This window comes from Ranitomeya variabilis, chromosome 4 (genome assembly GCF_051348905.1).
Source record: "Ranitomeya variabilis isolate aRanVar5 chromosome 4, aRanVar5.hap1, whole genome shotgun sequence".
NCBI lineage: Eukaryota > Metazoa > Chordata > Amphibia > Anura > Dendrobatidae > Ranitomeya > Ranitomeya variabilis.
The window spans coordinates 457,638,666-457,655,653 of record NC_135235.1 but is presented as its reverse complement, the minus strand read 5'-3'; the positions used below and the strand labels follow the sequence as shown (position 1 = coordinate 457,655,653).

At 44.4% G+C, this 16,988-nt stretch overlaps 1 protein-coding gene across 1 annotated transcript in view; it reads right to left on the bottom strand.

The window, feature by feature from the left end:
• The window catches only part of LOC143767913 (uncharacterized), a 106,416-nt gene that overhangs the window by 22,531 nt on the left and 66,897 nt on the right, over positions 1 to 16,988 (bottom strand). Inside the window, exon 11 of the mRNA XM_077256434.1 lies at positions 5,277 to 7,893. Within this exon, the coding sequence (XP_077112549.1) occupies positions 5,277 to 7,893 (2,617 nt within the window). The remainder of the gene's footprint in view (positions 1 to 5,276; positions 7,894 to 16,988) is intronic.

Sequence of the window (16,988 nt, the reverse complement as noted above, 5' to 3'; positions counted from 1 at the left end):
AAATCTCTGGTACCGAAAATCCCAGGATGCCCCGCCAACACTGAAGAATGAACCTCAGAAATAACTCTGCTGGTCCATCTGTCAGGGACAAATAGTCTCTCCGGTGGGCAACGATCAGGTCTATCAGCCTGAAACTTCTGCAGCACTTGACGCAAATCTGGGGAAATGGCAGACAAAATCACTCCCTCTCTGAGAATACCAGCCGGCTCCGAGACTCCCGGAGAGTCAGGCACAAAACTCCTAGAAAGTGCATCAGCCTTCACGTTCTTTGAACCAGGCAGGAACGAGACCACAAAGTTAAAACGGGAGAAAAACAACGACCAACGAGCCTGTCTAGGATTCAGGCGCTTGGCAGACTCGAGGTAAATTAGATTTTTATGATCAGTCAAGACCACCACACGATGTCTAGCTCCCTCGAGCCAATGACGCCACTCCTCAAATGCCCACTTCATAGCCAATAACTCCCGATTACCAACATCATAGTTCCGCTCAGCAGGCGAAAATTTTCTTGAAAAGAAGGCGCATGGCTTCATGACGGAGCCATCAGAACTTTTTTGCGACAAAACGGCCCCTGCACCAATCTCAGAAGCATCAACTTCAACCTGGAAGGGAAGAGAGACATCCGGCTGGCACAAGACTGGCGCTGAAGTAAACCGACGCTTCAGCTCCCGAAAGGCCTCCACGGCCGCAGGAGACCAATTAGCAACATCAGAACCCTTCTTGGTCATATCCGTCAAAGGTTTAACCACGCTAGAAAAGTTAGCGATAAAACGACGGTAAAAATTAGCAAAGCCCAAGAACTTCTGCAGGCTCTTAACAGACGTGGGCTGAGTCCAGTCATGAATGGCACGGACCTTGACTGGGTCCATCTCCACAGTTGAAGGGGAAAAAATAAAACCCAAAAAAGAAACCTTCTGTACCCCAAAGATACATTTTGAGCCCTTCACAAATAGAGCGTTTTCACGCAGAACCTGAAACACCATCCTGACCTGGTTCACATGGGACTCCCAATCATCAGAAAAAAACAAAATATCATCCAGATAAATAATCATAAATTTATCCAGATATTTCCGGAAGATGTCATGCATGAAGGGCTGAAACACAGAAGGGGCATTAGATAGTCCAAAAGGCATCACCAGGTACTCAAAATGACCCTCGGGCGTATTAAATGCCGTTTTCCATTCATCTCCCTGCTTTATACGCACAAGGTTATACGCACCACGAAGATCTATCTTGGTGAACCAACTGGCACCCTTAATCCGAGCAAACAAATCAGACAACAATGGCAAAGGATACTGAAATTTAACCGTGATCTTATTTAGAAGACGATAATCTATACAAGGTCTCAAAGACCCGTCTTTCTTGCCCACAAAAAAGAATCCTGCACCAAGGGGAGAAGAGGATGGGCGAATATGTCCCTTCTCCAAAGACTCCTTTATATAGCTCCGCATCGCGGCATGCTCTGGCACAGATAAATTAAAGAGTCGTCCCTTAGGAAATTTACTACCAGGAATCAAATCTATAGCACAATCGCAGTCCCTATGAGGGGGAAGGGCACTGGAACTGGCCTCATTAAATACATCCTGAAAGTCTGACAAAAACTCAGGGATCTCAGAAGGAGTAGAAGAAGCAATAGACACCAATGGAGAATCGCCATGAATCCCCTGACACCCCCAACTAGACACAGTCATAGCTTTCCAATCTAAAACTGGATTATGGGCCTGTAACCATGGCAGACCCAAAACGACAACATCATGCATTTTATGCAGTACCAGAAAACGAATCACCTCCTGATGTACAGGAGTCATGCACATGGTCACTTGCGTCCAATACTGAGGTTTATTCTCTGCCAATGGCGTAGAATCAATTCCTCTAAGAGGAATAGGATTTTCCAAAGGCTCCAGGACAAAACCACAGCGCCTGGCAAATGACAAATCCATCAGACTTAAAGCAGCACCAGAATCCACAAAAGCCATAACTGAGTAAGAAGATAATGAACAAATTAAAGTCACAGACAGAATAAACTTAGGCTGAAAAGTACCAATAGCGACAGGACTAACAATCTTTTTTAAGCGTTTAGAGCATGCTGAGATAACATGTGTTGAATCACCACAGTAAAAACACAACCCATTTTGACGTCTATGATTTTGTCGCTCGGCTCTGGTCAGAATTCTGTCACATTGCATAGAATCAGGTGACCGTTCAGACAGCACCGCCAAAGGATTAACAGATTTGCGCTCCCGCAAACGTCGATCAATTTGACTGGCCAGAGCCATTGAATCATTCAGATCTGTAGGGATAGGAAACCCCACCATCACATCTTTAATGGCTTCAGAAAGACCCTTTCTGAAATTTGCGGCCAGAGCACACTCATTCCATTGAGTAAGCACGGACCATTTCCGAAATTTCTGACAATACACCTCAGCTTCGTCCTGACCCTGAGAGATAGCCAGCAACATCTTTTCAGCCTGATTTTCAAGATTAGGCTCTTCATAAAGCAAACCAAGTGCCAGGAAAAACGCATCAACATTCACCAATGCAGGATCTCCTGGCGCCAGAGAGAAGGCCCAATCTTGAGGGTCGCCGCGCAAGAAGGAAATAAAAATCCTAACTTGCTGAGCGGAATCACCAGAGGAACGAGGTTTCAGAGACAGAAACAATCTGCAATTATTCCTAAAATTCAGGAACTTAGATCTATCTCCAAAAAACGGCTCAGGAATAGGTATTTTGGGTTCAGACATAGGGTTATGGATAACAAAATCCTGAATGCTTTGCACCCTAGCAGCAAGCTGATCCACACTAGAAGTCAGAGTCTGGACATTCATGTCTGCAGCAGAACTCCAACCACTCAGAGTAAAAAGGGGATGGAAGTAGCTAGGCAAACTGCAGCAACAAAAAAAAACAAAAAAAAAACTCAGAACTTCTTTTTAATCCCGCTTCTGCGATGCATTAAACATTTTCTTTTAGGCCTGGCATACTGTTATGATCCCAGTGGTAGAGGATCTCTGATATACCGACAAAATAGCAAAAACCAAAATACTGCTCTAGGGAGGTGGAAACTGGGCTAACCGCATACCCGATCCTAACACACACAACTAAAAGCAGCCGGTGAACGTGCCCACGTTGGTTCCAGACGTCTCGATCCAGCCGGAGAACTGACCACCCCCAGAGGGAAAACAAGACCCCACCTGCCTCCAGAGAAACCGAACCCCAAAGAGACAGAAAGCCCCCAACAGATAACAACGGCGAGGCAAGAGGAAAACACAAACGTAGAGACGAACTAGATACAGCAAAGTGAGGCCCACCAGTCTAGATAGGCAGAAAATAGATAGTGGACCATGCGGTCAGCAGAAAACCCTACAAAAACATCCACGCTGAATATTCAAGAACCCCCACACCGACTGACGGTGCGGGGGGAGAATATCAGCCCCCTAGAGCTTCCAGCGAGCCAGAAAATCAAATGTAAGCAAGCTGGACAAAAATACTGGAAAATGCAAATGATCAAAAGTAGAAAACGGACTTAGCTTTTCTTGCATGAGACAGACAGAAAGGAATCCGGAGGAGACCAAATAGGTCTGGATACAACGATGCCAGGCAAGAGACTGAGTCCAGAAGAGACTTAAATAGGGAACACCCGCTGCTTAACGATACAGCTGGAGCTCAGGCCTGCAACAAGACATGCCTAACACAATACCGTTAGTGACCACCAGAGGGAGCCCAGAAACACAGTTCACAACAGCAATGCCTTGGTCAAGGGATGAAAACATTAGATATTTCACGAAAATGTAAGCGTGATCATCGTACTGTTAAGAGATTTGTGGCTGAATCTGAGCACAGACATGTTCGTGCTGATAAAGGCATAATGAGGAAGGTTTCTGCCAGGCAAGTTCATCGGATTAAGAGAGCAGCTGCTATAAAGCCATTACAAACCAGCAAACATATATTTGAAGCTGCTGGTGCCTCTGGAGTCCCTTGAACCTCAAGGCGTAGGATCCTTCAAAGGCTTGCTTTGGTTCATAAACCTACTATTCGGCCATCCCTAAACAGTGTTCACAAGCAGAAATGGTTGCAGTGGGCCCAGACATACATTGATGACTAATTTTCAAACATTCTTGTTTACTGATGAGTGTCGAGCAACCCTGAATGGTCCAGATGGATGGAGCAGCAGATGGTTAGTGGATGGTTACCATGTCCCAACAAGGCTGCGACGTCAGCAAGGATGTGGAGGAGACATGTTTTGGGGGAAACAGCTGGTAGGGCCCTTTAAGATTCCTGAAGGTGTGAAAATGACCTCTGAAAAGTATATAGAGTTTCTGACTGACAACTTTCTTCCATGGTATAAAAAGCAGAAACGTGCCTTCAGGAGCAAAATCATCTTCATGCATGGCAATGCACCATCTCATGCTGCGAAAAATACCTCTGAGACATTGGCTGCTATGGGCATGAAAGGAGATAAATTCATGGTGTGGCCACCATCTTCCCCTGACCTCAACCCAATAGAGAACCTTTGGAGTATCATCAAGCAAAAGATCTATAAGGGTGGGAGGCAGTTCGCATCAAAGCAGCAGCTCTGTGAGGCTATTCTGACTTTATGCAAAGAAATACAAGTAGAAACTCTCTAAAAACTCACAAGTTCAATAGATGCAAGAATTGTGAAGGTGAAATCAAAGAAGGGTTCCTATGTTAACATGTAACTTGGCCTGTTAGGATGTTTTGGAGTTAAATAGCTTTTTTGTTCAGTGAATGTGACCTCCTAATGCTGGAAATTCCACAAATGAGCATTTTCAGTTCTTTAAAACATATCAAATGTTTAGAAATTCTACTGTGCATAATAATTTGGAACACTGCATTTTGAGTTTTTATTCTTTTTGGAGATTATACTGTTATCATTGGGAGGTTTCTTCAATAAAATTCACTGTATACTCTATCGAGTGATGACTTTTATTAGACTCACTGTCATTTGCACCAACCATTTAGGAAAATCTGAGAAAAAAATAATTTGCATAATAATTTGGAACATGGAGTATGAGCAGGTATGTTTATGTCTTTAATTGCACATTCATAAGCAAAAATAGACAAGTGAATGAATGGGTGAATTATGGATTACTGTTTCACTCAGTTCAGAGGTGTAAAGTTCATCTAAATTTAGACAACGCCATCTCACAGGTGAAAACCTAAAAAGTAATAATACAGTAGAGTATTGTTACCTACATTTTTTTCTAGTTTACCACTATGTAAATAAGTGCATACCATTGACATTTTTTGATAATACTTACTCAATTCCTCCACCAAGGAGACCGCTTAACAGACCACCTTCACCAAGGACACCGCCTAAGAGATCGCCACCTAACAAATCACCACCAAGGAGACCCCCTACCAGACCATCTTCACCAAGGACACCGCCTAAGAGATTCCCACTTAACAAATCACCACCAAGGAGACCGCCTAATAGACCATCATCACCAAGGACACCGCCTAAGAGATCCCCACCTAACAAACCACCACCAAGGAGACCGCCTACCAGACCATCTTCACCAAGGACACCGCCTAAGAGATCCCCACCTAACAAATCACCACCAAGGAGACCGCCAACCAGACCACCTTCACCAAGGACACCACCTAAGAGATCCCCACCTAACAAACCACCACCAAGGAGACCTCCTACCAGACCATCTTCACCAAGGACACCGCCTAAGAGATCCCCACCTAACAAATCACCACCAAGGAGACCGCCTACCAGACCATCTTCACCAAGGACACCGCCTAAGAAATCCCCACCTAACAAATCACCAGCAAGGAGACCACCTACCAGACCATCTTCACCAAGGACACTGCCTAAGAGATCCCCACCTAACAAATCACCACCAAGGAGACCGCCAACCAGACCATCTTCACCAAGGACACCACCTAAGAGATCCCCACCTAACAAACCATCACCAAGGAGACCGCCTACCAGACCATCTTCACCAATGACACCGCCTAAGAGATGCCCACCTAACAAATCACCACCAAGGAAACCGCCAACCAGACCATCTTCACCAAGGATACCACCTAAGAGATCCCCACCTAACAAACCACCACCAAGGAGACCGCCAACCAGACCATCTTCACCAAGGACACCACCTAAGAGATCCCCACCTAACAAACCATCACCAAGGAGACCGCCTACCAGACCATCTTCACCAATGACACCGCCTAAGAGATGCCCACCTAACAAATCACCACCAAGGAAACCGCCAACCAGACCATCTTCACCAAGGACACCGCCTAAGAGATCCCCACCTAACAAATCACCACCAAGGAGACCGCCTACCAGACCATCTTCACCAAGGACACCGCCTAAGAGATCCCCACCTAACAAATCACCACCAAGGAGACCGCCTACCAGACCATCTTCACCAATGACACCGCCTAAGAGATCCCCACCTAACAAATCACCACCAAGGAAACCGCCAACCAGACCATCTTCACCAAGGACACCGCCTAAGAGATCGCCACCTAACAAATCACCACCAAGGAGACCGCCTACCAAACCATCTTCACCAAGGACACCGCCTAAGAGATCGCCACCTAACAAACCACCACCAAGGAGACCGCCAACCAGACCATCTTCACCAAGGACACCGCCTAAGAGATCGCCACCTAACAAATCACCACCAAGGAGACCGCCTACCAAACCATCTTCACCAAGGACACCGCCTAAGAGATCACCACCTAACAAACCACCACCAAGGAGACCGCCAACCAGACCATCTTCACCAAGGACACCACCTAAGAGATCCCCACCTAACAAACCATCACCAAGGAGACCGCCTACCAGACCATCTTCACCAATGACACCGCCTAAGAGATGCCCACCTAACAAATCACCACCAAGGAAACCGCCAACCAGACCATCTTCACCAAGGACACCGCCTAAGAGATCCCCACCTAACAAATCACCACCAAGGAGACCGCCTACCAGACCATCTTCACCAAGGACACCGCCTAAGAGATCCCCACCTAACAAATCACCACCAAGGAGACCGCCTACCAGACCATCTTCACCAATGACACCGCCTAAGAGATCCCCACCTAACAAATCACCACCAAGGAAACCGCCAACCAGACCATCTTCACCAAGGACACCACCTAAGAGATCCCTACCTAACAAACCATCACCAAGGAGACCGCCTACCAGACCATCTTCACCAATGACACCGCCTAAGAGATGCCCACCTAACAAATCACCACCAAGGAAACCGCCAACCAGACCATCTTCACCAAGGACACCGCCTAAGAGATCGCCACCTAACAAATCACCACCAAGGAGACCGCCTACCAAACCATCTTCACCAAGGACACCGCCTAATTGATCACCACCTAACAAACCGCCACCAAGGAGACCGCCTACCTGACCATTTTCACCAAGGGCAAAACCTAACAGATGTTCTGAATCTTTGTTTTTAAGTTTGCTGTGATGCTTACTCTCTCCTTTAAAGTTACTAAAACCACCTTTCTTGTTACTTTTTTGTGCTTTGCTACTCTGTGCGCTAAATGTACCACTAGTAATGCTAGTATCACTTTCTCTTACAGTAGCATCAAGCTCAACCTCTCCTTTCCCCCTACTAGATAAATGCTGACTTTCAATAGTGTTACTGTCGAAAGTAGCTTGACTTACTCCACTATCAAAATCAGATCCCCAAGTATTCCAACTGCCAACTAATTGACCAGACTGACCAGCGCTGTTACTAAAATAATCATTTCCTCCACTAGCTACACTCCTAGCAGGTTTGCTCCAATCAGAATTTTTTCCATGAAATTCTTTTGTTCCACCATCAGTCCAAGTATGGCTTCCTCCGGATTTGCTCCGATGACTTTGTGCCCCACCAGTGCCATGGCTTAAGGGTTCTCCTACAGCATAAAAAAGCCACACATAAAACATTGATGTTTTAATCATTTATGATAAATGTGAAACAACAAAAAAATAAAATAATAAAAAAAAATAATAATAAATCAGTTTCATTCCAGTTCTCCTTCACTTTTGATACTCATGAAAGTTCATTACTTTCTCAATAGCACTGCCACATTTTTGTTTAAATGACTGCTCAATGGACATTTTTAATATAGTCTTTAAAATAACAAAGCTACATAAAGAGAGGAAACAGGGGCTCCAAAACAGTGTGGTAATGAGATAGGTAGAAGACCCAGCTTCTTTGATAAAAGTCAAAGAAGTTCTGACATAAAAGATAATGATGAACCATATATAGTAGGAACAATGGACACTTTTTTTTATAAGGTAGGTAAGTCTACGTTCACATTAGCGTTCGGCGCCGCAGCGTCGCCACATGCGTCATGCGCCCCTATATTTAACATGGGGGCGCATGGACATGCGTTGTGCTGCGTTTTGCGACGCATGCGTTTTTTTGGCCGCAAGCGTTGGGCGCAGATAACGCAACAAGTTGCATTTTTTTTGCATCCAACTTTCGGCAAAAAAGGACGCATGTTGCGTTTTTGTTTGCGTTGTGCGTTGCGTCACCGACGCTGCGGCGCACAATGCAAATGTGAACGTAGCCTAACATATATGGCATATATCAGGAATCTACATATAACCCAATATATAAAGAATATCTTCAGTTATGCGATAATGAAGCAACTGGACCTATCCCCAAATGTTTGCACAATACGACAATAATGAACCAATTTTATGGTCAAATCGGGTACCTCAAGGCATTATATCACCGGACAGTGATCCAAAGAGATATCAACAATACAGAAACCCTATTTTAACAGCTGTAACATGCGAAATGTGCATATTCAAACATAGGGAAAAGATGACAATGGGAAAACAGTCACCCAACACATATAATAGATGTAAAAAAGAAAATGGAGTGGTCTCCCCCATTATTCACAGTAAGCAGTCTGGTCTGAGAAGTACATCAGAATCCAATGAAAACCTCCAGGGAAATGGGGATAGCAGTATCACCCTAATAGATCCCTATTAGGGCTAACAAATCCTAAATCCCCCAAACTCCCGCACTGACAAGGGCAGTCCACATCTGACCATGTAATGGAGGCCCTGCACCCTCCCTGTGCGTCCTGATGCATTTAATTACATTTGAATTCTCCGGGGACCTATGGCACACATGGTCTATTTCCTAATAACACAGATTAGTAGGACAAGACCTAAGCTCTTCCTATAAAGTAGAGGCAAGAAAACGCTATGGGAAAATATCTTTTATAGTGGACACTCTGTAATAAAATCCAGACCTAATTAACCAGTCAAAACAATGTAAGCCGAATATAAGCTTTTCCTTTGATTAGAACGCACGCAACTTGTTCCGTATGTACACGGAATGCACCACTCTCCACCTAGAAACTATCTCCGGGCTTTTTTTTCGGGATGTGGCATAATGATAGTGTGCGAGCCAGCCCACATGCTAGTTATGTGGCAGAACTCAATGGTATTTTCGATGAGGAATTACTAATGGGAGTTATAAACAAAACAGAATTTGAATTCCTTCTACCTAGTCATGCGGTTATGGCTGCATTTTATTGCCTACCAAAAGGGCATAAGGGCCTCAACCCTTTGAAGGGGAGGCCTTTTGTGGCTGGTATAGGCAGCTTGAGCCAAAATGCAGGAATCTATCTGGATCGGGTTCTCAGACCCTTTATGATTTCCCTCCAATCTTTTGTATGAGATACTCCAGACCTACTTTGCAGGCTGTCGGGTGTTTCTGTGGACCCTGGTGTATTGTTGAGCAGTATCGACATGGAGGCCCTTTATATTTCATGCCACATGATAAGTCTGGAAGCTGTAAAATACTTTTTGAGCATCAAGTGTTGTCAATACCGGGCTCATAATGAGCTTATCTAGAGGTTGCTTTGTTTTTACCTAACATGAAACTTTTTTTTTTCTTTTTGATTACAGGGTCTACCACCAGCTCAAAGGCACCATCATGGGCAGTCCATGCGCTGTCGCCTATGTTAATTTGTTCCTGGTCTGATGAGAGAAGACCCAGGTGTTCTGGAATGGCACAGAGGAGACTGAACGGATTGAATTTTGGACCCAATATATAGATGACATCTTTGTGGTTTGGGGGGACTCACAGGATATTTCCAGGATTTTGTGGAGACCCTTAACCACAATGATTGTGGTCATTTTTTATTTATTTTTTTTTTTTTTTAACCTCCTTCACTGATCCCTCCTCCCTGCCATAACTGGACATTGTGATCCAGAAGGGTCCTAATGGAGAATTCACCTGTACTTACAGAAAAAAAACCCTCAACTAATTCATTACTTGTGGGACATTGATCACTGGATACATCTTAAGAGGGAGATCCCAAAGGGACAATATCTAAGGGTCCACAGTAACTGTACTACAGAAGAATCTTGGGGATAGATTCCTTGAAAGAAGATATCCCCTGGTGTCCTTAAATGTGCTTATAGGGAGGCAAAAGGCAAGAGTAGAACTGATCTCCTTAATCCTGCACTAATTGCAAGTAGCAGATTTATTACAACTTTTGACAATGGATGCACAGGAGGCATGAGTTATACTTGAGAAACATTTTACTCATGGATTCTGAGATAGGACCAAATTGACCAGACAACAGCAAATCACATGTAGGAAAGGACAATTGTTTAGTGACAGAATAGTACATAGTCATTTAAAAAAAACAAAAAACAAACCTGTTTTGAACACATGGCTATCCAGTGATATTAAGGGGTGTTTCAAATGTGGTCACTGTATTGCTTGCTCCCATATAAGGCCTGGCAGTGTTTTCACCAACAATATCATGGGTAAACAATATAAGATCTGGGAATTTATCAATTGTAGCAGCAAAGGGGTGGTCTATAAGCAGAGCCATATTTGCCACGAGGCACTTGAGGGCATGTGCCTAGGGTGCCAGGATGCGGGGCCAGCACCTGAGCAAGTGCATAAAAAAAATTAAAAATTTAAGCCCGGGGTCTGCCGTCCGCTCACCCACCTTCTTGAAGACATCATACTCGCCCTCCTCCAGCGATGCCTGAAACTCCAATGGTCCCAGCGCCGGCAGCTCTTCCTGTGCTCAGCAGTCATGTGGTATTGCTCATTAAGGTGATGAATATGGACCCGACTCCACTCCCATAGGCATGTAGCGCATATTCATTACTTTAATGAGCGGTACCATGTGACCGCTCAACACTGGAAGGAGCTATAGGCCCCAGGACGAAGCAGGGAATTGAAGAGGCTGTGCCAGGTGGGTGAGAATAACTGGGGAGGGTAAGCCATGCGATATTCACCTGTCCCCATTCCACCACCGGGCTGTGTCTTTTGCGTCCTCTGGCTGTGACGTTCAGGTCAGAGGGTGCGATGATGTGTTTAGTGTGAGCCCTCTGCCTAATCAGTCACTGCAGAGACCCGGAAGACACTGCAGCGTGCGTCAGTGGAACGGGGACAGGTGAATATTGCAAGTGCCGGAGGCCTGAGACAGCGGCGAAGCCAGCACCTGGCCCCCATAGTGTGTCGGTGTCCCCGCCTGCTCAGGACACCGGCACTTAGCCAGGTGAGTATGTCTTTTTTTTTTTTTTTTTATTCGCAGCAGCATAAAGGGCATATTATTCTATGGAGCATCTTATGGGGCCATCAACTCTTATGGGGCATATAATTCTATGGAGCTTCTTATGGGGCCATCATTAACATTTTATGCAGCATTATATGGGGCATATTTTTTGTATGGAGCATCTTATGGGGCCCATCATGAACTTTATGGGGCATATTTTGTATGGAGCATCTTATGGGCTCCTGAATCAATATGGATATTCAAAAACATTTAACCTATTGATGTCTCAATTAATTTTACTTTTATTGGTATCTATTTTTATTTTTGAAATTTATCAGTAGCTGCTGCATTTCCCACCCTATGCATATTCTCGAGTCATCAAGTCAATAAGTTTTCCCAGTTTTGTTTTGTTTTTTTGTGGCAAAATTAGGGGGTCTCTGCTTATACTCGAGTATATACAGTAATTATCATGTTTTTATTTGTTAGGAGCATTAAAGAGAATGTCCAGGTTTGTAATGAGTCTGCAGTCATTCTTTGTGACTGCAGACTTCTGAATTCTCACAGTGCGCACTGCACGCTGTCAGGATTCTCTCATGCTGGCGATTTACATGCATGCGGTCACATGCTGACTAGATATGAGTGGCCCCAGTCAATGAAAATTAACTGAGCAAGGCCGGGCACATCTAGTCGGAATGTGGCCAGAGGTATACAAATCACATACTTGTGCTGACATGACTGTCTACCGGCAAGAGAGAATCCTAAAAGTGTGCAGTGCATTAGTTGTGGGAATTCAGAAGCCTGCGATGTCAGGATTCAGCTCTGCAGGTTCCAGTAGTCGTCACATGGACACGTCACTCATGCGATTTTCATACTTATGGTTCGGTGACAACGAGCTTCTCTTCTGCTTCTCTCAGTTTCTCACTGAACATTGAGAGCATTAGGGAGAGGAGCTCGTGGGTACATGACTAAGTGTGAAAATCGCATATTTCCTGGGGGGGCGTCAAAATGAATTCTTGCCCCGGGTGCCAGAAACCCTAGATACATCTCTGCCGGTATGCTACTGCGAGCGGTGATTACCGGGTCCGGTGGAGGGAGGTCTGTGCGCAGTGCAGCACAGGCAGTGAGGTAGGGACTGAGGGTGTGCACAGAGAGACAGTGGAGACCCAGAAACTGCCTGCCCCAGTCTATGCCTGGAGCCCTCATTATCATAGGAATATGTCAGGTAATAAACTGTTTTTCTAAAGCTTTATAGTGTAGTTTTAGGTCAAGGAGGGATGGTTAGGGATGAGTTAGCAAGGTGCAGGGACAGGTAGTGATGGCTACTTGCGGACATGTGCAGCACTTGCAGTTTTGCACTTGCAGTGAGAAAAAAACACTGCTAGAAGCGTTTTTATTTTTTCCATTGCTGCAAGTACCGCATTTGCCGGATCGCAGCCAAACCTCAAGTGCCTCACATGTCTGCAAGTCCCATAGGGAAAGAATGAGGCCGAACGCAGTGTTGCTGTAAGTGATCTGTTACGTGGCAGATGTTGAAAAACTGCCTGATCTGCTGCAAAAGGCTACTTTCACATCAACGATTTTTGCCAAAGTCACTGCCGATAGTGTCATACTCACCAAAGGGGGAGGCAGCACTAAAAGTGCTTAGGGCAGCAGAAACCCTAAATACAGCCCTGTCTATAAGGCATTGAATATGTGGGCAAGATCATCAAGGAGTTCAAGCATAGGATTGGTGACCACATAGGAGACATACAGCATAAGAGAAACACCCCAATCTTGGTAAGTATAAACAACTGTCATAGGGGTGATGTTGGGCACATTAAATTTATGGGTATCGAAAAGATTACTAAGCCACATGGGGGTGGTAACTGGGACAGACTAATATTGCAAAAATAAATAAGATGGATTTTCTACCTGAAGACAGTGGCCCCAGGAGGTTAATAAACAGCTCAATTACAGCTGTTGACACCCCCCGAGGAAGCATTGAAAGCAAAACGCGCGTTGGGGCCTCTCCTATGCTCAGCATTTAGGTCTGTATCACCTCCATTATATCTTAGTACCATTTAACACTTATGGCTATACCCACTGTGGATATTGGGGCTACCATCTGCTTACCATCTATGATTTTCTTGCATTCTCTGTAGGCTATTATGAGTGGACTGATCTATATTATGTACTAGCTATCTGTAGCAGTTGCGCACTGGTGTATACAGGCATATTGGCCACTATTTTATGTCAAGCATATGTTAAACTTCATCTCCCCCAGCCTTATGGGTTTATCTGTTTGAATCTACTTGGTACTATATATTTTGCTGAGCATTGATCATTTGGTGTCACTATCCCTGTTATTTTATGCTTTATTGTGATTTTTGTTATGGATTTTTAATGATTATTACAATAAAATAATATATTTTATTATATTTTGCTCTGTGACTCATTTTTTTCTTTGGGAAAATATATTGTATATGATGTGATAGAGCCATATACCTTTGGCCTTTTTTTTTTGGTAAATACAGCTGTTATGTGTAGACTCCCTATCTTACCCACAGACTATTTCAATAACTTGTTTTGGTCATTATTTCTCTAATTAATACTTCTTGAACTGCCAATAAATACCCTTGTTCTATCTTTGGATTATGGCTACCTTATAACTTTGGTAATGCGCTATATACAGTATATAGTTCTGTAATAATCTTTATATGGCCATTTATACTTCCTTTAGAACACAAATTGTGACCTCAAATACATATATCGAATGACATATGATACAATTGGAACCTATTGGTGTCACTGTACCTTTAATTAATGAATTGCGCTGATTCCTGTTTTGATCATGTAAATAATTATGCCCCGCAGATCAATTTTTATCACTAATACTGTCATGCAGAACCCGTTATTTTAGTTCCGGGTACCACCATGTTATTTCAGATCTTCTGGGTGTGGTTGTTATTTCCTATACAGCAGTGATATGCGGTTCTCATACCGGAATTTACACCTCTTGTTTCTCAAAGACCTGATGTAATGTCACTTTGTGGGCCAGATACTGGAAACGAGCGTTCAGTGGAACACTTTGCTTTCCACATACATGTGGCTTTGCTCGCACATTAACATTGTGCCACTTCCGGATCAAAATACCGGAGATAGTTTCAAGGTGGAGCGCGGTGCGTTCCATATACCTGTGGAACAAATTGTGTGCTTTCCAATCAAAGGAAAAGTAAGCTTATATGTGGCTTAGATTATTTTGACTCATTAGTTAAGTCCTGGATTTTTTTTGGCGTGTCCACTATATAAGATTTTTCCCATAGCTGTCTCTTGCCTCTAATTTATAGGAAGAGCTTAGGAGTTGTCCTACTAATCTGCACTATTAGGAAATGGACCATGTGTGCCATTGGTCCAATGACGATTCAGATGTGTTGAAACGCGCCAGAACGCACACGGAGTGTGCAGGGCCTCTATTATAGGATCAGATGTGGACTGCCCTTGTCAGTGCGGGTGTTTGGGGATTTAGGATTTGTTAGCCCTAATAGGGATCTATAGGGTGAGACTGCTGAATAGGGTTTCTGTATTGTTGATATCACTTTGGATCACTGTCCGGTGACATTTATCTTAGTGCCTTGCAGTACCATATTTGACCATAAAATTGGTTCATTATTGTCATATTGTGCAAACATTTGGGGATAGATCCAGTCGCTTCATTATTGCAGAACTGCAGATATTCTTTAAAAAATGGGTTAAATACAGATACCTGATTTATGCTGTAAGTGTGTGACAGAAGTTGTCATGCATATCTCTCCCTAATGGCAATACGTGTATAAAGGTACCTTCACACTTAGCGACGCTGCAGCAATACAGACAACGATGCCGATCGCTGCAGCGTCGCTGTTTGGTCGCTGGAGAGCTGTCACACAGACAGCTCTCCAGCGACCAACGATGCCGAGGTCCCCGGGTAACCAGGGTAAACATTGGGTTGCTAAGCGCAGGGCCGCGCTTAGTAACCCGATGTTTACCCTGGTTACCAGTGTAAAATGTAAAAAAAACAAACACTACATACTCACCTTCACGTCCCCCGCCGTCCGCTTCCCTGCACTGACTGAGGGCCTGCCCTAACAGCAGAGCGGTGACGTCACCGCTGTGCTGTGCTTTCACTTTACGGCCGGCGCTCAGTCAGTGCGGGAAGCAGACGGCAGGGGACGTGAAGGTGAGTATGTAGTGTTTGTTTTTTTTACATTTTACACTGGTAACCAGGGTAAACTTCGGGTTACTAAGCACGGCCCTGCGCTTAGTAACCCGATATTTACCCTGGTTACCATTGTAAAACATCGCTGGCATCGTTGCTTTTGGTGTCAAACACGACGATACACGCCGGTCTGACGACCAAATAAAGTTCTGAACTTTCAGCAACGACCAGCGATATCACAGCGGGATCCAGATCGCTGCTGCCTGTCAAACACAACGATATCGCTATCCAGGACGCTGCAACATCACGGATCACTAGCGATATCGTTTAGTGTGAAGGTACCTTAAGTGATATGTTGTAAATGATGCTTATGTGTACCTTACTAATAATAATGTGGTTGTTATATTGTATAAGGGATTTACATCTAATTTTGTGTTTTGATATTGATACAAGATTAGGGAAAGATGTAAAGGATAAGATAAGAGGGTAGCTATAAATTAGGATAGTATTGGGTTTAGTATAGAAAACTAGGGTGCCTGTATAAGAATAGTTAAAATAGGGGATTTCCAAGTTGGCAGGGGTTAGAGTGAGTGAGATTTTTCTAGGGGAGACTTGCTGATTCTCAGTCAGTGGAAGCAGTGTACAGTAGGGTATTATAGTTGTAACATTAAGAAAGTGCTGGAGAGTGATTCAGGTGAAGGCAGAACATGCCAGAGGGCCACACAGTATGGAAAGGCACACAATGCTGGGGAAAAGCAGAATGCGGTCGGCCGCCACTTGGTACAATGGTATCCCTCAGAGAATCTGGGGCCTATGGCTCGAATCAGGACAGAGGAACCTTTTTCATCTCCCAGTGAAGGGGAGTCAGGGTGGGAACCAGTACAGGAAAGTGTGCACAGGAATATGGGGACCCCAGAGCCAGCAAGAGCATCTCAGAGGCTAGAGGAGCCAGCATTGAGAGGGAAAACTCAGGCTGAGTATGGGACCGCAGAGCCGGGAAGAGCATCTGGGAGGCTAGAGGAGCCAGCATTGAGAGGGAAAGCGCAGGCTGAAAACATGAACTTGTGCTGTACTGAATCTGCCATGGATTATTTGTTAGTGAGTAAAGTTATACTGTTAAAGCGGAATACGGTGTATGTTTCTGAGTTTGTGATATCGTCCGAAGACGGGACTATAGGATCAGCAGGATCTGCAAATGCAAACGTGAGTTTTGTGCAATACTCCCACACCACACATCAGATGGGACATTATTATTTCTTTGTGGAGTGCCAGGGTGTGGGAACACAACAGC